This window comes from Protomyctophum bolini (assembly GCF_963924005.1).
Source record: "Protomyctophum bolini genome assembly, chromosome: 11".
Classification (NCBI taxonomy): Eukaryota; Metazoa; Chordata; class Actinopteri; order Myctophiformes; family Myctophidae; genus Protomyctophum; species Protomyctophum bolini.
In genome coordinates, this window is record NC_137872.1 from 21,594,374 (window position 1) to 21,619,053 (window position 24,680).

General features: G+C 41.3%; 1 protein-coding gene across 1 annotated transcript; it reads left to right on the forward strand.

The window, feature by feature from the left end:
* Positions 1 to 6,485: 6,485 nt before the first annotated feature.
* aldh3b1 (aldehyde dehydrogenase 3 family, member B1) lies at positions 6,486 to 18,661 on the forward strand. The gene is made up of 10 exons (XM_080775395.1): positions 6,486 to 6,625; positions 8,264 to 8,431; positions 10,307 to 10,417; positions 11,093 to 11,213; positions 11,762 to 11,847; positions 12,866 to 12,947; positions 14,939 to 15,331; positions 15,916 to 16,082; positions 17,602 to 17,701; positions 18,108 to 18,661. The coding sequence occupies exons 2-10, from the start codon at positions 8,270 to 8,272 to the stop codon at positions 18,302 to 18,304; spliced, it is 1,419 nt and encodes a 472-aa protein (XP_080631521.1). The 5' UTR covers positions 6,486 to 6,625; positions 8,264 to 8,269; the 3' UTR covers positions 18,305 to 18,661.
* Positions 18,662 to 24,680: the final 6,019 nt, after the last annotated feature.

Consider the following 24,680-nt stretch of genomic DNA (forward strand, 5'->3'; position numbering starts at 1 on the left):
CCTGATCACATGATCACTTGAACTCTGATACGTTCAAACATCAGGTGCCTGTCTGCTGGCCAGTACCCACTCCAGACCACATTACACATATCCTCCACCTAATCTGGCTCCCCGACATGTAGCAAAGAATCCACTACAAAATCCTGCTCACTATACCTACAAGGCACTCAATAATTTGCCTCTCTGATCTTCTCGAACCTTAATTACGTCACCTCCCGTTCCCTCAGGTCCAGTGAAGCCAACCTCCTGGAGGTCCCCAAGGCCAATTACCGCACATGGGACCTGAAGAGGCGGGTTACAAACAGATTCCAAAACGTTTCACTTTGAATAGCGGTCTGAGTGCCAGACCAATATCCCTGTGGAAGATTCGTCTGGATTCCAGTGCTACGCACAACCATATTAAAGCTGTGCCCTCCCTCACTATCTTCAAAATCACACTCAAAAACACACTCTTCCGGATAGCCTTTCCCAGTTAAGGCTGTCTCCCCAAGCCTTGATTAACTTTTTATCGCTTTTAATCTAGCACTTAGTTTTTTCAGCCTAAATTGGTTCCTCCCTCTCCCTTTGTAAAGCCCTTTGGTATGACCATTCTAACAGGTTAACAGTGCTCCGGATACGGTTATGTTAAATGTTAAATAGCATTCTTTAGGGGTCCGCCGTGACACGACACATTTTGCCTCCCTAAAATGTCATTGCTGGAGATGCTTTTGGCTTATCAAGCCTGTTATCGAGCATAGCGGCCCATGATGTCATCATGTTTAAACAATCAAGACAAGAGGCGATCAAGAAATAAATGTATTAAAATAATCCATGCTGCCAGTCTAAAAGTGTATTGATACCTGCCAACCAGTACTGCCCGGGTAAACAAAATTGCGCTTTTAAAGTGACGGTATACGCACATTAACCAGTTAACAGTATCTTTAATATTATTTAGGCAGCACTCCTCTAATCCTTTTATTATTTCCACCTTAAAAATTTGGAAACAAATTAGACAACAGTTTGGTTGGAATCCTATGTCTTTAGCTACATGTAACAACCATCAATTTCAACAGGGCAAGCTCATGTGAGCATGTAGAGCTGATATTTTCAAATGGCCAAAATGTATATAGGGCTGAAGTGGTTATGTTGTGTTTAGTACTAGTAACTAGTACAGTTACTTTTCAGGAAATGGAGAAAAGTAATTCCAATGTGGATCCAATGTCACAAGCTCTTTTTTCAATGGTAAATTTAGACAGACTTAACCACTTTAATTTTCAAAACTTTTTAAAAATATCGAAAATGGGCATGGGGTCAAAATGCAATGCATTGTGAATGGGACAAACTTCAGGACTCTCTGGAACGGGTCTCAATAGAGACATTTAGGGTTCTTCAGCTATATTATATTGCTTATTTTTATATTTATTATACGCCACTATTAATTTCATTGTCAAAGTATTTGTATACCATGTGCAGTGACAATAAATTGAATCTAATCTAATCTAAAAAATATGACTGCACCTGTTTCATGTAACCAACCCTACATGTATTTGCATCTGTAACGAATGTGGTTCAAATGTTTGTTATTGTTTTTCATTATTGGTTTGCTGCGATCCTTCAAAAAGAGAGATCGCTCTCAAAGGGCTTCCTTAATAAATAAAGAATGAAAAGAAAAAGAAAGTGACCCCCAGAAGAGAAGATTTGTGTCTGTCTGTCTGTCTGTCTGTCTGTCTGTCTGTGTGTGTGTGTGTGTGTGTGTGTGTGTGTTCAACCTTTTTCAAACACTTTCAAGATTAAAAGATGTTTGAGAACCACCTTCTCAAAACCATTCTTCTAAATCCTAAGATTTTTATTTTTATTTACAGTATATAGCTAAAATTCTAAAAAAAATGACACAGATGCTTTTCCGGTTTGAATGGGTTAATTCCAGCCTCTTCCTCCAGCCTGGAGCCATTATGCACATCCCTATCTTCGCCACCATTACAGGCCAACATGTTTAACATGTTCACTAAGGTAATAGAGGAGTTTAACAGGTTCTTTGCAGGGCAGCCTGTATAGTATAGTATTGCTTTCGAGGCAAAAACCTTGCATGCAGAACAGTTACTTTTCAGGAAATAGAGAAAGATAATTCCAATGTGGATCCAATGTAGTTATTACAGTCATAAGCTCTTGTTTCAGTGCTTAACTATGCACAGACTGCTTACAGACTTAAATGAGTATAGGGGGAGGGCATTGTTTCGTTGGTTGACCCCTTACCCCATAGCTCACCCTCTCCCTTGAACTATGCTCTGCCATCTCGGCAGTCGTGAAGGCCGGAACTCAATGCATTTACATTTGTTTGCCAGTCTGGCTGTCTATATTTTGGTTTGTGTATCACAAACAATATCTTGTGATAATGTCCGAGGTCTTCCTCTCCACGGCACAGAAAAGGAACATGCGAGAATATTCTGGTTCCTTCCATGCCAACCCTCCAATGAGAGACGGACACCTTGCTATGCTATGAATTGTTGGTCACTACGTCATCTGTACTATATAGTTTACTCACAAACAATGTATTAGGAGGACCTCACCATATTGGACATTGAAAATTACTGTATCTGTATATGAGGCTGTGATATTTTTGATTTGTGAAAGAAAGAATAAGAATAAGATAAAACTAAATTCATACATTATTCTCCAATCTTTGACTCCGACTCCATTGCTTTCAGGTATTTACTTCCTAAATTTCTATATATATACTTATTACTTGGTACCATATTACTTCCTCTTTGAACTCACCAAAAGGGTTAGTCCCACTTTCTGTCTTTGAACAGATAAATCCATTATTAATAATAATTCTTCTAAATTATTAACATTTACATTTCATTGGGCACCTTTATAACTTCTCTTAAAAGGTTTAACATTATAAAGGGCTCTAGGCCTAGTGGAGTACTTCTTGTACTCTGATTACTTATAAAGTATTTTCATATTCAGGGCTTTCCTGAGCAATTTGAAGTTATTATGTACAGTCCTTTCTAATTTGCATTATTTAATTAGGTTAATTATATATCTTCCTATCAAAATTGGGGAAGCCTGATACCTCGAGGCTACCTCGCTGCCAGTCTGTAGTTCGTAATCGTAGGTTTGATTATCAGTGACGCTGGTGTGTACACTGTCACTGCAGTACACCATCTTCCATCTCTCTACTATCTTTGACTTGTAACAACTCTTCTACTCTATGGCTCTGGATCGACGGTATTATTATTCGTCGTTAGAAAATGTTCGGGTGTTCTGATAGCCGCCTCCCATCACGTCAAAACAGTTTTTAATGTTTACATCTTACTTGACGAGAAGACTTGTGTTCTCTCCGCAGTAAATAAATAATCTGTCTGTATGCAATCTGACCATTTATTATTTTGATTACACTTTCATCCTTGTTTGAGGACAGGTAGAGAGCAGAGCATACATGTGTTTGGGAATATTGCTGAAGGTTATGATATTTTGTCAGCTGACACCCAAATCAAAGTAACCATACAGCGTGTATTTAATTATTTGATATCTCCGACAGTCAACGCACTGCAAGGCTACAATGGAAGCATAATTCTGACGGCCCGCAGTGGAAATGTGGAATGGACAAGTTAGGGTATAAAAACAGACAAGCCTCCAGCAAGGGTGAAATCCAAAAGCTCCTTGGTTTAGGAATGTGACAAAAAATACAAAATAAATCTCCATTAATTCAAGGCTTCAGGTGGGTGTGTAATTGATAGGAAAAAAATCACACACGTGTGAACTGAGTGGTGCAATTCCCCCCCCCCCCCCTCTCTCTCTCTCTCTCTCTCTCTCTCTCTCATTACACAGCACTACCCCTCCCTCTGTTTCTGCCGCCCCCTACTGGTATAAATCAGTAACATACTCAGGCTCATGTGCACAGGTACACACACAGGTAGGTACATGGACATTGCTGATTGTAGGAGTGGTTGCACCACTCAAAAAGTATAATAAACAGTTACCAGTGTTAATTTCGCCTGTCAGCCAGGGAATGCAAACCCACTCTATCATGCAGGATGCAGTGATGAGTCCTACGAGGTTCACCATACAGTGTCACAGAGCAGAATGATAAACTGTCCCCATGAAGGGCTTGAGGACAGAAGGAGCAGCTTTTCCATAGATGACATCTCCAATTCTCCATGCTCCAACACAGAAAGCAAGACTGCTTCAATAACCCTTTTCCTATGGAGTTGGGATGCCTAAGTTTACAGGCAAGATTGTCTATGGTATTTTAATATTCCAAGGTACTTATATTCAGCAACTTTTCTATATTGGATCCATTTGAGGTATAGTAATATCATAATCAATATCCCTGGCCCTAGACCCTAGAATAGAATGAACTTTGTTTTGCCTGCATTTAGTACAATTTAAAATTTATATTGTGTAGGGTACATAGAACAGGGCCCAGGATCGATCCTTGTGGGACAACTTTTGAGATGGGTAAGAATCCTGACTGGCCTGCTCCCATCTTTCACACACTGAGATCTCCCAGTATACTGTATGTAGGCCTATGTGTGTGGACTGGTAGCAGCAGTCTGTGTATGTAGTGCATGCAGATGTCATTTTGTATTTTCAACAGCAGATACTGTACTGTACGTGTCCACCACACATGTCCTTGAGGACAATAACACAATCTGTATTATCTAACGTATAATTGATCTCATGCTGACAACAGCAGCCAACCTAATGCGTCAATGGGATCCAACCTAGAACTGAAACTCACTAAAGCTATTCTTTGAGACACACATGCAGGTATTTTGGGGCATGGCCAAATCCACCATTGTTGTTTAGGGATAAATTACGGAACCTACACGTTACATTTTATGTGTTTTTTTTTCAGCCTTCAGCGACACCATGGTCAAGTATTGTAGTGTCGGGAACTGCAAATACAGCAGCAAATTAAAATGGGATGCCCAAATGGAGGTTTTTTCTTGTTCCCCAGCCACAAAAATGAATTGGAGAGAAGAGCAGACATACAGGTATCGGGGCGTGGCCCAGGGCATCTCCGAGGAGTGTGTATGGACACTCGCCAACTTTAGTTTATACCGAGCTAACACGCTTGGTGCAAGCCCTTCAAAGCAGTCAGCTGACATTTAAAATCTGAAAAGTCGATACATTGTACAATTTACAATTTAGGGCGGCCTTTAGCAGACACTCTTAACACTTATACCGCCATTGTCCATTGCCGAAGTCCTTTGTCAATTGAAGCCTAATTTTGATACTAACACTTAACGCCATTGCCGAAGACCTTTGTCAATTGTGCTTTTATAGTGCATTCGATGGATTGAGCCATAATGCTACTTACGTTAGCCGGTTAGCTAGCTGTGTTGTTAGCGCAGCACTGGCTCGCCCATCTTAGATCGTCGTCGCCATAATAATCCATTCTATCCGTTTCTTTCAATCACCTGTATCTCCTATTCCTTGTCCCAGATGGCATTTTGGTCAAAACAGCGTTTCTTTGACGGCACAGAGCCAGCGATGAGGAGCCCCCAAGTGCAATGGCAAGCATGGACCCATTATTGTAAACAACAGTTGAAGGGGACTTGTTAAACTTCCTAGGATAAGCTCCCTACTGGAAGTCTGGAACTGTGGCTTTTCAAAATAAGAGCTCAAATTAAAAGAATGCTGGCCTGAATTAGATCCTAATTTTTCAATAAATGCTAGCGCTGAATGGGTTAATCCAGAGCGATTTACATTAAGCAAGAACAACATCAACAATGAAAACTAGGAATTTCACCAAAAACCCAGACTTTTGACGACTTTCAAAGTGCAAGACCACGTCCTGAATGAAACATCATGCGTGGCACATGAGTAAGCAGAAGAATAATATACCAGCGAGAAGCGACCTCAAGGTCGCGTGCACGCATGCACCTGGGTGACGGCAGACTGCAAAAAATCTAAGAAACTTCATAAAAAAATAATTAAGAAGTAGTGAAATATAGCAGATCATGTTAGATCTGGTATTTCCACTAGTTTGGGTCCCGGGCAAGCATTTTGAGTATCGGCCTGAAAGGTAATTGGGAACCCCTGTGTTGTCCCAAATTGGCTCCAGGGGTCCTTGGGGGTTACCAGGGGGTCCCCAGCAAAATATATCATTTTAACCACTTGTCTTAAACAGTATTTCATACCTATTGGCTCTTTAAAAATAGCATACTAAGCATAGTGTAATTAAGAACTTGTAGGTCTGCTATTTTAGAATTTTGTTATCACTTCACTTCATCAGGTTAGAGGGTGGGGCCAGTGGTTCTTTTGTTTCAAGGCAAGTTTTTCTAGTTTGAGTAGCAGTGCAACACTCGTCCCTCCCTGTCCGTTTTAACTCAAATCATGTACACGCGCACGCACGCACGCACGAAACCTAAGTCCGCCTCCCTGCAGTGCATGCATCGGTTCCGTATCCGCTGCAGGTCCGGACCGAATCAGCAGGCTGCAGACACAGACAGCGCATGCATTCTTTCCATTCCATTCCATTCAGTGTGTCTGGACAACAGCAGCAGCAGCGAGGAAGAGGCTGGCTCTAATAAAAAGGCTTCTTGCCACACTGACATTAATCTATTTCCCTGTTCTGTTCCATTGGCGGCAGATCACACAACAACAACAACAACAACACCACCACCACACACAGGTACAGTCCAGTCCAGTCCTCCTTCTTCTAATGCTCCACACGTTGCTGATTTATCATGCTTGGATTCACACACACCATGGAGAAACACCTTGCTTGCCATTTACTTTACGATCGTTTGGCGTGGTGCGCTTTGAAGAGAATGAAACGAAACGAGCAGCATTCGTAAGGGAGCGTTTTGGGAAAGTTACATGACAGCAGAAAAATACTTTTTTTAATCTGCCTGTCAGTTTATCAGCATTGTAAGCAGGAGAGATTTAAAACGTCCACACTGAAATTGTGTGCGTGTGTGTGTGCGTGAGGAACAACAGGAAGAGTTTGGGCACCAAGGAAGAGTGGGCATCTCCAAGTAAAATTGGTTGATTTGGTAAAAAAAAAAGTAAAATAACAATGTCAATATGTAAAGTACAGATGCAAGAACACTATTGAACATTTGACATTTAAGGTCTATTATTTCTACAATTGCTTCATGTAAATCCAAATTTGGACATAAACAAGAAGTGTAAGGGTACATTACATACGTCTGACAATGATGTACTGTGCATGTTCAGTGTTCACATAATTTATAATTTAAACAAGGCCATTTTTCAATTATTTTATTTTGCACAAAATAGCACAGTTTACATTGAGGTATTGACTTCTTCTTCTCCTCCTCTCTCTCTCTCTCTCTCTCTCTCTCTCTCTCTCTCTGTGGATCATCAGATTCAAATATTATGTAGGTTTATAATGTTGTTTTTAGCACAGTACTAACCTATAGGTCCTCACAAACTTGCATATCACTTTTTCCAAATAAGACCTTCCTAAGAAGATGATTCATAATATTGTGTATATCATCAGGTTAAAGGATGATTCATAATATTTGCGTATATCATCAGGTTAAAGGATGATTCATAATATTTGTGTGTATCATTTTAGTTTAGCAGCTCAGTGTCATTGCGGTTCATTGAGAGTGTCTGCCTTGAGCCCTTAGACTGGGAGGTCAGGGGTTTGATCCCAGGCCAGGTCATACCCAGTGTCAATTTTCATTTTGGCAGATAATTTTGATTTAGTTTAGTCATAGTCTTTTGTAATCTGAAAAGTTTTACTTGACTAAATATCATAAGCTTTTAGTCAACCATATCTACAGTTGATTTTGTCGTCAAATAATATTTTGGCAGGCTGCAATGGCTGATTTTACACTTGGTTGCATGCTGAAAATAGCCGATCTTGCTACGTTCTAGATAGATCTGCTATTTTTTAACACCCGAAAATAATTTAGTCCCTTGTTTGTGCCGAATCTGGGTTGCACATGGTTTGTTGAACTCCCTCTGGTGTTGTGGGTGTGGACTTCGTTGACATTAGGGAAGTATTTAGACAGTTACATGGGTATCTTGGTGGTGTATCGAATCTTGTGGACCAGACCCATTGAAAGATGCTGTACTCTGTCGTCAACCATAAGCCATTCCAGCCTATCAAAGTGTGCAGGGGTGAGGTAGGTTCGGGGAGTGAGGCCAAGTAGCCTGACCAGTTTGTTTTGGGAAGTCTGGAGCCTTGTATTAAGGGCCTTTGAGGTGCATGCACAGTCGAAGAAACCTTGTACGAGGGCTCCTGTAAGGTAAGGGTCTTCAGGGTGTTTTTGTTGATGTGTGTGTGTGTCATCAGGTTTAGATGGAGTCCCAGGGTGAGATGATGGACAGGTTGCGGACCGCCTTTCGTTCTGGGGTCACGGTGCCGGAACAGTTCCGCCGGACGCAGCTGCAGAACCTGCTGTCTCTACTCAAAGAGAACGAGCCGCAGCTCCTAGAGGCTCTGCACAAAGACCTGAACAAGGTAGGAACAGACCCAGTGGAGCCCCAGGCGTAGGGCCGGGCGATAAGGCTGCAAGTCAATGTCTCGATTATTTCAAAATGTTTGCCTAGACTACAATTAATAAACATGTTTTTCCCCTTAAAACATAAAAATAGCAGATCTGCAACCACACAACTAGATGTTGCACACCACCATTGCGCAACGATTATTGGAGTCTATTTGAAGTGTAAATGAATTATCACAAAAACCTAGATGAAGTTTGTTAGAGATTGAGTCTGTCGGTTAATTGCCCTGCCCTACCCAAATGTGCTCGTTTCGATTCACGTGATGAACGATTCCTTCCACGCTGGGTTGCCAACATGGACGATGCGCCTTTGTCTTTTCGCCGCGGTAAACAATATAGTCAAAGATAACTCATATTCTCCAACTTCACTGTTGAGTCAAACTCCAAGGGAAGCAAAATCATAGACCGCAACTCGCTTTTAACTTGAACTAGAGCATCCCCACACACAGCTACAGCTACATAATAGGCTATCGTTCACCTTCATATTTGTGGCCATCCACTTGACTTAGAACAATTCTTTGAACTACTGTATATCTTCATAGATATACGATGTAGTGCTTGGTGTGAAAGCCCCTTCAGCAGAGTTCTACATGGAAAGGAAAAGAAACTAAGTATTTTACTGTGTACTAAAATGCAAAGATTATGAGGTTTTGCATCTACAGTATTCCTTGTCATGTTATGCAATGTGGCTAAAGAATGAATCAGTAGACATCAGCAGACGCCAGACATTGTGAATAGACACACTAGATTTAATCAGATTTCTACTACACCCACTAGTTACCAAACAGTGAACAAAAGTTCATATCGTTCATACCTGTGCATCTGTATGCTGATTGGTATCGGACCAGGTTTAAGCCGATATTACATTTTACAATATTTATGTATGAATGTGAAGCTGAAAAAGGCCTTTTTGTGATTATGACGGCTGCAGATTCATTCAATGTTTTCTGAACAAGCTTTAAAAAGGGTCAACAAGAGAAATGTTAACTTGGTCATCTTAAAATAAAGTATTTTCATTGTGACTACGGGACTACAGGTTGTGCGACCTCCTCCTTTGTGTTCAAGTCTCCCTATCTCCCCGTGGTCAGCACCTCCCCACTATTTGTTCCTCCTACCTCTTTGTTTGTTTAGAGAAATGTTTACTAAAAGTACTACATTTAAGTTGTTTATGTTCGGATATGGGCCAAAATTTCAGTATGGTGCATTCCTTGTTTTGCAATAATGAGGCATTGCTTCATCAAATTCAGTGTTTACCTATCGGTCAGTATCGGGTTATCAAACATAACAGCAATGTTGCAATAGGATGTCGGTGGGAATAGGAAGCCAGATACTTCACATACTCCAGTTGCATCCCTACTCAGAACGGGTCTCATCTGCGACGCGTTGTGAACTTGTAGATCTGCTATTCTTAAATTGAAATAGGGGCTTTTTGGCATTAGTAAATACAAATAATAATAATTTAAAGAGTATTCAGACTAGAGTGGTGGTAACACCTGAGATCCGATTTGAACCCCAGCATTTGGTGTAGATGGCAAAAAGCAAGTAGAGTTGCAACTCAGATGATCTGTTTAACTAAAACTAGAAGGTTTCAGTGGTTTAAAGAGGCTATTTTGCACAGATATGAGTGCCTTCAGATTTGACTCAAATGGACACAAAAGGTTCTAAAACCACTGCCCTGCCATGTGACATTAAAATGTAAAACCTAACACTACACCATGAGAAGCAGAACGGGTCAAATGCCCCTGCAGAGGGCACAACAAAATAATTGCTGGCTCAATAATTAATGAATATCAACCCCTTTCTCGTTTCATTGCACCCGTTTGACCCGTCAGGCCAAATTCGAGGCGGTGCTGTCCGAGCTTGACATCGTGGCAAATGACATCTACTGTGCCTTGGACAACCTCAAGAGCTGGATGCAGCCCGAATCTGCAGCCACCAACCTGGTATGTTGCATTTATTCTTTTAACAGTAGCCTAGCAGTATATCAAGAGAAACCTGATTGGTGGCCTTGTGGTCAGAGTGGCCGTCCTGAGATTGGGACTGATCGGTGGCCTTGTGGTCACAGTGGCCGTCCTGAGATTGGGACTGATCGGTGGCCTTGTGGTCAGAGTGGCCGTCCTGAGATTGGGACTGCAACTCCAGATATTGATGAGATATCTTCAAGACAACTTAGTTTTTTTTCAACCAAGGTTCATGTTTAGGTTGTAATTAGAGAAAGTAAAAGATGAGTGTTAACATGTTCTTTTGTTTGAATGATTTTAGCTATTTTTGACAGGGGACGGGAGCATTGGCTAAATATGTATTTTTTTTTAACAGCAATTTCTGTATTATTATTTACTATAGTCCTACTAGACTGCGAGACATGGCCAAAGCATTTCCGGAGGTCCCCAGCCAGAAACGTTGAGAACCCCTGCTATAGTAAATCTGTGTCATACATATTCTGAAGACTCTGACTGACATTCAGAAATAGGGTCTTAATTATGATCAAAATAACGATATGTAAAAGGCCAAGTCTTTGCCACGGACACTTGTCCGTATACGGACATATATTGATGACCCCATATCATCATATCATCAAGTATTATTGTCTGTGTGCATGTTTGTTCATTACATTTTAGGCCACGAAGGTAGATACCTGTTTCGTCCAAAGGGAACCACTGGGTGTGGTTCTAATCATTGGTGCGTGGAACTATCCCATCCATCTGGTGCTGCTGCCCATGGTTTCTGCCATCGCTGCAGGTAAACCTCCACACATCTGCTAGGGCTGCAACTACCCTATATTTTCTTAATCTTTTTTTTCTTCTATCTCGTTTATTTCTGCGATTAATCAAATAATCTAGTGTAGCGTGCTTTTTGACCGTCCGAGTCCATACCGCCCCAGCCCTAGTCGTTGGGATCGGGAGTCGAACCCACGATACACTCAGGCTGGAATAGCAACCTAGGTGCCCAGACATCTACACCAGCGGTCCAGGCTCCAAATTAAGTTTTGACGACTAAATCAACTGTAGATTTAGTTTAAAATCACATTTAGTCAACTAAAACTAGGCTAAAACTAAAACATTTCTACTAATATAGTACTAATATACTAATATAGTTCACTATAGGCCTAAATTAGATTGTATTTTTCTTCAAAAGGCTATTACTAAAACTAAATCAACATTTGCTGTCAAAATTAACGCTGCAATGTAGGATAAGTAGTATGCGCCACACAATTTTTTTTTCTTCTCTAATATGTATTACAGTATGTTGTCTTGAACTGTGTTATCACTGATTGTGTGTCCAATCAGGGAACTGTGTGGTGATCAAGCCCTCAGAAATCAGCGCAGCCACTGCGAGTATGGTGGCAGAACTCATCCCCAAATACATGAACCAGGTATAGTAAGAAATCATCATTGTTTCCATTTGTGGGTCACAGACCAATTTTTATTTCAAAAGAGTGTAAAATGAAACCAAATGTACCCTTACTGGTCCCATTTGGTTTCATTTTACTTATTTTTTTATTTTTAAGAGTTATATTATTTTTAAACATTTATCACTAAATTTACATGAAGTCTACACTTGAGAAAGTACAATAAGTGTTATTTTGATCAGCGTTTGCCTGTTATTTCTCCTATGGTACCAACATCAATACATCATGGATATGTGGACAAAATCTTATCCAACGACAACAAAATAATAAGGGTCTGAGAGGCTAAATCTCATCGAAGGGTGGTCCATGGCTCGAATGCCAAATAAATAATGGACCTCGATATGAAAAGGGTTGAAAACCACTGGAGTAGCTGACCACACTCGGTCATTTTTGTAGCTTTTTGCCTCTGCTAGTGTGAATGCAGCATGAGGCAGAAAACCAAATGGGCCTGATTGACTGGCTTTTGACGGCTCACACTCACACAGCCAGTCAGGTCAAGTTTCAAACAGGTGACCTACATTCCATTCTATACATTCCACACATCAGCCTGCTACACCAGGTACCACCCCTATGCAACCACGAGGCACCTTTTCTTAAATATGTACACATTGCATTACACATTGTTCCATTTTATTATTGTAATGCAGGTAATTGCAACAACCGCTGATCTTGCCAAATCAATGGTCCAAACGCGATTCTGCCAATGATCATATTCTTTCATACACATACAAGTTTTTCTCTCTTCTTCCCTTTCTTTGTTTCCTTGGAAAATATTACACGATGGGAACTATGCAAAAAAAAGAAATTCACACACTTTTTTTTTACTGACAAAGCTGATTCTGAATGGTAGTGCACCCATTAAAGAGCTTTATTACTTTTGCTTATACATTTTCCTTTCTCATGATTTTAAACCACTTTGCATCTAGATTGTTGAATAGCTTTGTGTTCTGTTTTCACTAGTGTTTACACTTACTTTTTGCAGGACTGCTATGCAGTTGTTACGGGCGCGGCAGAAGAGACCAAGTCACTTCTAGAGAATAAGTTTGACCACATCTTCTACACAGGTACACACGCCTACATTAATTCATCTTCTACACAGGTACACACGCCTACAGACATTCATCTTCTACACAGGTACACACGCCTACATTAATTCATCTTCTACACAGGTACACACGCCTACATTAATTCATCTTCTACACAGGTACACACGCCTACAGACATTCACACATGTTCACATGTACGATACTTATGATCTATGATCTTGTGCAGTATCATCATTATCATAATAGCTCAGATTCATATACAGTAGCACTTTTCTACTTGATGTCACGTTACATGGGGGGGAGATCATCATTATTGCCATTTTCATCATCCTCATCATTTAATCTAGTGCCTTAGTACACTCGGAGAGTTACAGAACCGTAAGGGTCCATCTGGTAACATGTGATAGCTGGGGACCCCCTGGAACTCTCTCAAGGTCCCCTGGTGGTTCCCAGACTATATTAAAAAATCGCACTTGTGTGAAGTCAGGGGCGCCCACTGTGCCTGCTTTGTATATTGGCAACATGACGTCTAACGTCTCGTCTTTTAGTGCCCTAAACAAGCATAAAGTCCATAGACTTGGCTGGCAAACGATTTACGTCAGTGATCTAAACAAACAATAAAAAGTCCATAGACTTGGTTGCCACATGACATAATCTTCAAAAGCCATGCATTGGCGGGGCTAGCACCCCTCAAAAATCACACTTGTGTGAAGTGAACCCTGCATGCCTTTTTAGAACAGGTCAGCTCCATATATGGAGATCTAAGGGTGGCAGCGGGGGCAGTGTCTTGAGTGTACAGGGTTTGATAAGGGCCCAGGGCTACACTGGCTGCGGCTGGGGCTGCACTAATAACTTTGGGGCAGGCCCGTCTAGAGTTTAAATAGACAGGGGTATCAGTCAAAAGGGAAGAAAATTGACCCAAAAGTGACAACAAAACAAAGTATTGTCTTGCTTACAGTAATGAAAGTATTCCAAGTTGGCCCCGCAGAGGCTCGGAAACAAGGAAGTGAGTGTTGATCAAATTGAATAAATCTTCGGGTAGAGCATTGTCTATTTCTCGCTTCAAATGTTTTCAAAAACATTCTTGAAAGCATGTTGTTTAGTTAAATGACATTGTGTGTTAGTTTACATGGCTGTCATGTTGTTTAGTTAAATGACATTGTGTTAGTTTACATGGCTGTCATGTTGTTTAGTTAAATGACATTGGGTGTTAGTTTACATGGCTGTCATGTTGTTTAGTTAAATGACATTGTGTGTTAGTTTACATGGCTGTCATGTTTGGTACAGCATAAAATCCAAGCAGCCCAGTGGCTGCAGCCAGGTGCTCCGAGCCTTTGATTCATAGAGTAATACAAGAATAGACCGAACCGGACCCCCCCCCCCCCCGCGCTATTAATTTCGATGGAAGTTGCTCAGTGGCGTTTTGAAGCACCCGGAAGACTGCCGGAAGTACAATTATAACTCAATGGCTCGAGTGAGCGGGAGTTTAGCCTAGCCCCGAACCTCAAATTTGAGGTCCGGGCTTACGCACGTGACATCATGGACGTCCGTCCACCTCCATGAAAGTGCTGCAATTCCACATTTTGCCAGTAGGTAGTGGCAGCTTCAACGTTGGATAGCCTTACTGGGGGCTTGCTTTTATTTAGGCAGTGGTCTGTTATAGAGCGGAGGGGTCATTATCCAGAAATAACACACAGCTGAATTTGGCGATTGACCAATCAGAATCAAGCATTCAACCCAGCCATATAATAAAGTCACAATAACAATTTTCATGGGGAATTATTACGTTGTTTTACAAAAATAGGGTTTTCTTCATTTCACGAAGAATGTATATTTTTCATTTCCTGAAAAATGAACTTTTTGGAGTCGCCTGGTTTCTGCCTGACAGCAGAGATGTAGTATTACCTATGCTGCTGAAGGAAGCCGGAACAAAACTACATTTGACCTGTACGCAGTAACGATAAAGCACAACCCTGAACCTTAATGGGTTAACATCACCGTGTCACCAGGTTCCCAGGCGGTGGCGCGTAGCATCCTGCAGGCGGCGGCGCCCCACCTCACGCCGGTGACGCTGGAGTTGGGTGGAAAGTGTCCGTGCTTCATCTACGGGCGAGTGCACATCCTGTCGGCCGCCCGCCGCTTGGCCTGGGCCAAGTTCTTCAACGCGGGCCAGAGCTGCGTGGCACCCGACTACGTGCTGTGCTCGCCGGAGACGCGCGACGCCCTGGTGCCCGCGCTCCGCCAGATTCTAGAGGACTTCTACGGCAAGGAGCCGCGGAGCAGCCCTGACCTGGGCCGCATCGTCAGCGACCGCCACTGGAGCCGGCTGACAGACATGCTGCAGAAGACCAAGGCCAAGGTGGTCATAGGAGGCGACAGCGACCAGGAGGAGAAGTACATGGGTGCGTTATGATCAGTGTTGGCAAGTTAACTTTAGTACTGTACTTGAGTACAATTTTGAGGTATTTGTACTTCTTTACTTTACTTTACTTAGTTCTATTGGATGTCTTCTCCATTAGTTCCTTAATAACATTTTTGTCTAGTTTTTATTGACAAAATTGTCAATATATTTACTAGGGATGTCCCGGTCACGTTTTTTTTTGCTCATTTGATTTAGAGTATCAGATTTTTCCCGATCCGATATTTATATTTTTAAATAACACTTATGCCAAATCACTAGTACAAAATAATATCCAGTCTAATATCATGATATGGATATAATATTGATACTAGGCATGTTTTTTACGTAATCCGATTACGATCAAGAATGACACGATCAGTGCCGATTTACGATCATGTGATCGGATTGGGACGACCCTAATATTTAGCCTTAATTTAAGTCCTCATAGCTTAGATTTTATTTCGTTTTCGTCTGTGAAAAAAGGTAGTCTGCGAACATTTTTCGTCATAGTTTTAGTTGACAAAATGAACAGAGCTCCCATGGTGGTGGTGGATGTTTAGTAACATAGCATTCTTACTCTACCAGCTCCCACGGTGGTGGTGGACGTGCCGGAGGGAGATATTCTGATGGGGGAGGAGATCTTTGGGCCCATCCTGCCCATCCTGACCGTGGACTCTCTGGAGGAAGGCATTGCATTCATCAACCGCAGGGACAAAGCCCTGGCCCTCTACGTCTTCTCTGAAGAATCCCCGGTAAGATTTTAAAACGGTACTCTGTCACTGTTTGCATGACTTTGACTATTGTCGCTGCTGGGCAGAAACCTGGTGTCTCCATATTTCAACGTTTGTTTTTTCGTCATTTAATTTATTTACTTCCTTCACAGGTGTTACTGATGATATTAATTAAGGCTCTGTTCCATTTCGTTTCAACTTCAAGGACCCCAAAACTCTCAGTTACATGCCTGTACGGGCCATTTGGAACCCATTTGAGACCCACTGGTGTAGCAGTGTTTCCAGTGAGCCAGCATGAACAATAGCAGCACCCTGACTCTGTTTGACCAGAATGGAACAGAGCCTTCATTAGTATCATCGGCAACACCGATAGTATACTCCCATTGAGGGAAATGTATTCGGTAACGTTTCGACCGCACCGACAGTGTAGACACAGACCGCTTACATTCAGTTTGTGATGTGCCCCACACCTGTGGCCAATCAATCAGTCCTGACAATGACGCATTTTTAAACACAAATATTGTATTATTCTTTTGTCAGCTTTTTGACACCTTTTTAATGTATTCAATTTGATCCCATTTAGACCTGGATAGCCTATGCGTTGTTACACCTTTCAGCATCCGTGTAATTTTAGATGTTATGTATATAGCAACATTTTTTGTATCTACATAGGAAATTAAACTTAGGTTAGGATTTAGTAGGTTTAAAAAAAATCGGCCTCAGGTCTAAATGGGTTTATTATTCATGCCATTAGATGTCATTACGGCCAAAATAAATCACTGGTTAATTATTAATAAATTAGATTTAACCACTTTCACCAGTTTCAATATATAAAATAGTGAAAATAGCTGATCTGCAGGCACCACAACGCGTCACAACCATAGACTGTAAGAAATATGGACAAAGCGTTCCCCGGGTCTAACATGAAGGTAAAATGAAGCCTGTCAGTCCTTGCAATGGAAGTCGCCATCTTTCTAGATCCGTTTTGGCCCAGCTGGCCATTGGCTGGCCCAGACAACGAGGCGGGACTTCCCCCCTTCTTCTCCGTTGGTTTTTATTTTGACTCGAGTGGGAGGGGAATCCCTATCATAGACTGTAACGGTATCCACGCCCCTCAGAACATACGCGACTTTATGGTCATTTTTTTAATTAATGGGACCATAATTTTCCAAAAAGAATATTATGACATTAGAAATGAGACTTTAAACTAGTGACTGGAAGAAGAAAGTATTCATGACCATGTTTATTAAGGTAATACAGTCTAGGTGAAGTTGGGTCCAAATACATGGACTTCTATGGGGTTATGGGTTTTTCTGGGTCCAATGACAGCGCCCAACAGGCCATTATATGAACTTTCATTTCCTTAGTGGCTTCACAAAATATCTGTCTGACTGCCCCCCTGGTCACAACTTGAAGCTTTTCGGGTATTTTCACTACTTTTGGGTCATATCTCTTGTATGACGAACATTACGATAATGATTTATTTGAATAATATACATGTTTTTGATAAATTAATTTATTTAATTTACTTATTTTTAAGTTGGTGGACACAGTTCTGAAGCAGACCAGCAGTGGAGGGTTCTGCTCCAATGACGGGATACTTCACATGACTCTGCCCAGCCTGCCGTTTGGAGGAGTTGGTAAGAACAAATGTTTAGACCAGTGGTTCTCTACCTTTTCAGGATGTGAACTGTGTGAACCACCCCCACTCTGACAAGCACTTGGAATTGTAGGAGTCGAGGCATTACATTTCATTTGACCACAGATAAATATTGTTAAAATAGCTATTTTCACCTCTTATATTATTTGACTATTTGGCCAAATATGGAAAATATGCAAAATAATAGAAAATATGCAAAAGCTACTACTGTGGAAGGGTTATCATGTATTAATGTACTTGTATTGATCCTATAAACAATTTAATATAGGGTATAGTTTGCCCACCAATTTTGGAGCTCTGGCTCATGGACTAAAAACCAAAAATAACTGAACCGGTGGAAAGGGGGTCTTAGTGACATGGTTTTAACACTCCCTCCGTCCCTGCAGGTGCCAGCGGGTTTGGCAGCTACCACGGACGCTGGGGCTTCGAGACGTTCAGCCACCGGCGCGGCGTGATGCTGCGTGGCTGGGCACTGGAGTTCATCAACGGCCTGCGCTACCCGCCCTACACAGAGCGCAACCTGGGCTGGCTGCGATGGACTGCCTGCGCCAAAAAAGACTGGTTCAGTTGCTCCGTGATGTGATGACTGATGTCCACAAAGCAGGGGGAACAGTCGCTAAAGGAGTCTCGGGAGAGTGTATGTCAACTGTCGCCTCCCTTAGTGTTCACGTTTAACCTCAGATTCAGTCGCTTCGTGCATATTTTCCCCACCGCTTGTCTTTTTTCTGAACTCACACCTCTGCCACAAAGTACATGTTGTCACATAGTAGCCTACATGTAAAACACTGTCGCTGTATAGGGTGGATACCTTGTATGTCCAAAACGGTTACTTTTCAGGAAGAAAATTATAATAATAAAATGTGTTCCAATGTAGTTATTTAATCACAAACTCAGCTTGTTAATACTTCATCGGTTAAATATTAATAAAACTCACGCACTACATGGACTACTTTTGTGTGACACTCATACACCAAAGTGGTAGGGCATTAATCTACCACAAAAACAATAATGGGATATACAAGATGTCTGCCCATGCAAGACAAACTGACACTGGAGTGCTATTGTTCAGTAACGGGGCGGGGGCCTTCCTGTCTCTCCAGTATACAGAAAATACTTTATCAGGTGGGATACAAATTTCAATCAATCAGGAAAAGAAAAAGACTAAGAATATGCATCGTCTTGAGTTCCAGTTCCAAATGTGTCTGCTAATTTATTTGTATCATGACTTCCAATTGCTTCTGTTTATCCTGTATCCTGTACGAGTTCTCTCTCTCCTGAAATTGGTATCCTAACCTAAATTCTTCTTTTCTGGACACTGAAGAGTTGGACAGATGTGGAGACAAACACAACTGTGGTTACCACAGGAATATAGAACTATTCAACTCCATGTTTGACACATTCCAGATTGCCTTTACAGTCCAGTAAAGATTATCTTCTTTGTTTCACCCGTTCACAAGTTAATGACCATAAAGACAAACAAATGCTGGATACATTAACCCACACCCACATAGCTTAGACTCTGACATGGGCAAATATCAGGTGACTTCCTTCAGACCATTTCCACATATATCCACATTGTCGGCATGAAAATAGAGTTATTTTCAGCAAGCGCCACATACTAACGAGTATACATATCAGTCCTGACTTTGGGTGCTTCCAAGTGGGGGTTGATGTTGACTGTATCATTCAGCCTCTAAGAGAGAGTGTATGTCCGTATCATTCAGCCTCTAAGAGTGTGCGTGTGTGTATGTGCACACGTCGATGGTCTGTAAAAGTGTTATACATGTTCTCCTTGCTTGCATCCTTGACTCTTTTTGAGTGGTGCTATAGCCCAGTGATACTCAACCTCAGGCCCGCGGGCCACATCAGGCCCGCGGGACCATTATGACTGGCCCACCAATGAAAATCTAAAAAAAAGAAAAATAAATCTGGAAAATGAAATAAAAATAAATAAATCTGAATGAAGTTATCTTTAATTACATTATTATAAGTAATACTATTAGAGTTGTACTATTACTCGAACGAAAATAAAAGCTTGGGGGGGGGAGATGCAATGCAAATGAAAGACATATACTGTGTATCCCTATTCCCTGACATAATTTTATAGCTAAACGGACAGAATTCTATTTTATTTGAATGATGAAACCCAGCTGCCATTAATAGTTGGAAATGGAAATTGCGGAAATTGTAATTGCGGAAATGGTGGAAATGGAAATTGCGGAAATGGTAATTGCGGAAATTGTGGAAATGGTGGAAATGGAAATTGCGGAAATGGAAATTGCGGAAATGGTAATTGCGGAAATTGCTCTTCACTTATAGCTATCTATTTTCAGGTAGATTGTTTTATTTTACTCAGTGAGCCATATCACTACTCATTTTTTTTCATGAAAAAGGTCATAGCTGGGTAATCTATTTTCAGGCAAATTGTGTTTATTGTATTTTATTTTACTCAGCCATAACAATTTATTTTCTGTTAACCAACTTGCTGGCTGGCAGGCAGGCAGACAGCTACTCATAGACAGGCAGACAGACAGACAGCTACTCATGGATAATTGGACAGGCAGGCAGTCAGACAGCTACTCATAGACAGGCAGACAGACAGCTACTCATGGAGAATTGGACAGGCAGGCAGACAGCTACTCATGGACAATTGGACAGGCAGGAAGGCAGACAGCTACTCATAGACAGACAGACAGCTACTCATGGACAATTGGACAGGCAGGAAGGCAGACAGCTACTCATAGACAGACAGACAGCTACTCATAGACAATTGGGCAGGCAGGCAGACAGCTACTCATAGACAGACAGACAGCTACTCATGGACAATTGGACAGGCAGGAAGGCAGACAGCTACTCATAGACAGGCAGACAGACAGCTACTCATGGACAATTAGGCAGGCAGGCAGACAGCTACTCATAGACAGGCAGACAGACAGCTACTCATGGACAATTAGGCAGGCAGGCAGACAGCTACTCAGACAGGCAGACAGACAGCTACTCATGGACAATTGGACAGGCAGGCAGGCAGACAGACAGCTACTCATAGACAGGCAGGCAGACAGCTACTCATAGACAGGCAGACAGTAAGACAGCTACTCATTGACAGACAGACAAATAACTACTCATGGACAGACAGACAGGCAGGCAGGCAGGCAGGCAGGCAAAGAGCTACTCATGTTATGTTATTATGTTATTATAACAGCTACTCATGTTATGTGCAATAATTTGTGCAGTTATGGAAACAGCTCTTTGTGTTTATGCAAGAAAATGTAACACATTTATTTATTTACATATTGTGTGCATGCACATTGTACTTTGATACATTTTGCGAAAATAAAGCAATTGAAAGAGAGAAGTTATCAAGTATCATTAATGTCGTAATTTTATCTACTGGCCCCTGGCCCCTTGCCATTTTTGTAATGTGGCCCACAGGTAAATCTATTTGAGTATCCCTGCTATAGCCACTCTATACACAGCAATGTGTGCCCCTCTGTATGTATGTCTAAGCACGGAAATAGTTTTTCACTACCAAGTGTCACTGTTGCGCAGCCGCACACACACGTACAGTACAGTACAGCACCACTCAGTTCAGACAGGTCTGATTTTTAATGACCGTTAACATTCTCAAAAGAACAACAAAGGAAAGGTAGAATTGCAGTTAGATTCTACAGAGAGCACATCTATTTGTTTCATATATAAAGGGATATTTCACTTTCAAACATGGTTGGGGTCATTTTAACATATACTCTGACGTTTGTGTTTCACCTTTGGATATTTGATATTCATTTTCAACGGACACAGCACATTCCTATACCTTATCAACTATCTAAATGCTGAATCAAACAACTTAAAAACAGTTTGGGGTGTTCACAAAAGCCTGAGTAGACGTTAAAATGACGCCAAACATGTTTGAAAGTGAAATATCTGGGATAATATTAAGGATAACATACGTCACATCTGTGTTCTATATGATGACAGCTTTACTTAATTATGGGATCTATTCCAGCGATTCTCAATCTTTGAATGGCAAAGGACCCCCAGTCTGATGTACATTAGACCATGAAACCCCATTTGATATTAATTTGAAGTATTTTTGACCATAATCAACACCGTAAAGGCGTCAGGGTTAATTTAAGCATTTTGTACACTCTTGGAGTTGCAGACTGGACCCATGTTAAGATCTATGATGTCCTTTTGTACATCACCATTTTTCCTGACTTGACTGATCAGTTTAGGGAGACAAGCGAGGAACATGTTTACAATCACTGCATTCCTGCCCAGAATGCATCACACTTGTCAATTTGAACCTCTTAGACCTGGACACCATCTTGTATGTGGTACAAATCCACAAAGAGCTGTGTCCAGTATGTTAAAATTTGTGAAAATGTAGATGTTTTTGTGATTTGGATTCTTGATTGTATTATTGTAAATACATTACTGCAATTGAAGGAAATGTAATGAATTAAAAATATATTATGTATTTACACATCGTTGTTTTGTGGGCCATGTAGGCCTACCATCCTTTTGAAGGATGCGGCCCCGGATTTGGGACACAGCTACTCACTTCCGGCTATTCGGTGTGGTCCAGTGGTATGAGTCCAGTCTGTCTGAGGACAGTGTTAACAGCAGGGATGAGTCGTGTACTTCAGGTGTTAAGACATGGCCTTTGCAGTTCAACAAATGTTTCTTAATTTCAGGGCGATTGTGTTATAAAGACACTTGTCAGAGAGGATGTATTTCACATTTAATTTACCACTTGAATGAGTTACCCATAATGTTAACAGAGCAGAGGGGAGACGGCAGACAGAGAACTTGTCGCTTTTAAGGGACGTCCCTTATATTTATACTAGTGTTAAATAACTCACAAATTGCTCTTCATGACTTCTCTAGTAACAGACTTTGAGTCACAGCTCTAGGTCATCAAATATTTACCAGCTCCTCAATAAACGATAAACCTGCTGTTAATCATTTCTTGTGTACAGTATCACTACGCCAGCAGCAGCACAAAAACATAGTTCCATGCGACAGAGGGTCAAAGTTGAACAAAGGTTGTACTACAGTAGAAATAAATTCTCCATTCATTGTCAATGGGAATGTAATGTTTGAGTAAGACGAAAATCTACACAAATAGCTGAATATAGCGTCCCTCAAAAAGAAACGGAATTACAGCACAATATTTTAAAATCACAGGCAGGACAGGGTGAACATATCAATGGTTTCGATTAAACTATAGGCGGAACCGTAGTGCAGGGAGAAAATGTGGGTCTTATAGACATAAAAAATGTCCAGAGAGTTGGCATCTCTGACAGCTTATGGGAGACCATTCCAGGGGGCACGATGTGTGAATGGTCTGCCCCCAACCGTTATTTTAATGTGTCGTGACTGGAAGTTTTCCAGCATCCTGGGATCGTAGTGGTCGTGTATATTTGCATGTAGGATAGAGCGAGTCCATTTAAGGCTTTATAGGCCATGAGGAGCACATTGAAGTCAGCTCTGGCCTGTGCTATGAGTGTTGTTGTGATGTGGTCAAATTTCCTTTTCGTGGTTAGTAGCAAAGATTTAATCTGATGTTTCTTAAGGGCATGAAGCAGGTCTGTACTACCTATTTTACCTGGCAATCAAAACAGAATTCAGAATCAAATTAGACACCTGGGTTTCTCGCAATGGAAATCACATTCGTTGCCAAGGGGCCAAGACTGTCTAGACTGGTTTGTGAATTGAGGGGACCAGAAATTATTATTTCAGATTTGTCAGAGTTTAACTGTTAATTTCTTTTAATTTTGCGACATCCAGGAGTGAATGTCGGTCAAGCAAGCTTTGAGGGAGGAAAGGGAACTATAGGGTCAGAGGCTTTGAGTGGAAGACAGTGACAGAGCTGGGTATCATCAGCATAGCAATGAAACTGAATGTTATATTTGCCAATGATATGATCAAGGGGGAGCATATAAACTGAAAATAATAGGGAACCAAGGCATTACCAACAATGGACATAGTTCTGCCTGAGAGATAGGAGCGGAGCATGGGACTTGTGAGCTGGTGACTAAATAATAAGTATATAATATACTTAGTGTTCCAATATACTGTATATATTGGAACCATTGGAACACAGGTAATTCTTTCCATTTTGGGAAAAGTGTCCGTTTTGGACATAGGCCTACAAGGTTTCGACCTGACAACGAAACCAACAAAATAATGTAATAAATGTTCAACTCGAAATCTTGGGCACAAATGGGGTTATTAATTAAATTACCGCTCCTTTGAAATAAAGCAAAATTGGTCTTTGAGAGTTCAGTTCAAACAAAATAAAGGGACACAGATCCTCCTGCTGTAGGGAGTGGTTAAGAAAGATCCTCTTGCTGTTATTTAAGTGTTTTTCATCCAAATGTTAGTGTTTGTGTTTCTCCTGTTGTCAGTGACAGTGTCTGGGTTACCTGTGAGTGGTTTAGGGTCCCAGCTAGGTCAAAAATAGGGAAACAATCCTCCTGCAGCAAATCACCTCCTCAGTTTAGCCTACTTCTCCTCCCTGGATTTTAGCACAGTGGAGTTGGAAGAAGCTCGGCAGGCCTTCTTATGCAGTGAGTGAATATTGTTTCTAAAACATGCTCCAACTCGAGCTACTCAAATGATCAAAATAAAAAACAGGTAGAGAAAATGCAGAGATAGTGCTGGACAGTGTGAACACTGTCTTTGAGAGCTGCTGCCAGCATGCAAACTGTTTCTCCCACCCAGAGTGACACACCTGTGGCAACTTTATCCTGAGTAGGGAGATTGCCAGGTGTCAATCATCGTTAAGTGGTGATGGCCTGTTAATTATCCAATTAGTCAATTAAGAGTCAATTGTGACTCTGGCCGTCACAATATTGCAGGCAGAGCTTCAAGTATCCAGCACCAGCATTGTGTGTGTGTATCTATCTGTCACAAATCTATAAGGGCCAGTAGTAACTCATGGAGGTATTTAT

Bases quoted from the DNA above. Each gene is read 5' to 3' on its own strand.
- aldh3b1 (XM_080775395.1), top strand. From the start codon at position 8,270: ATGGAGTCCCAGGGTGAGATGATGGACAGGTTGCGGACCGCCTTTCGT. The intron at 11,848-12,865 runs GTATAGTAAGAA...TACTTTTTGCAG, and splicing joins TCCCCAAATACATGAACCAG to GACTGCTATGCAGTTGTTAC. The intron at 15,332-15,915 runs GTGCGTTATGAT...TTACTCTACCAG, and splicing joins CCAGGAGGAGAAGTACATGG to CTCCCACGGTGGTGGTGGAC.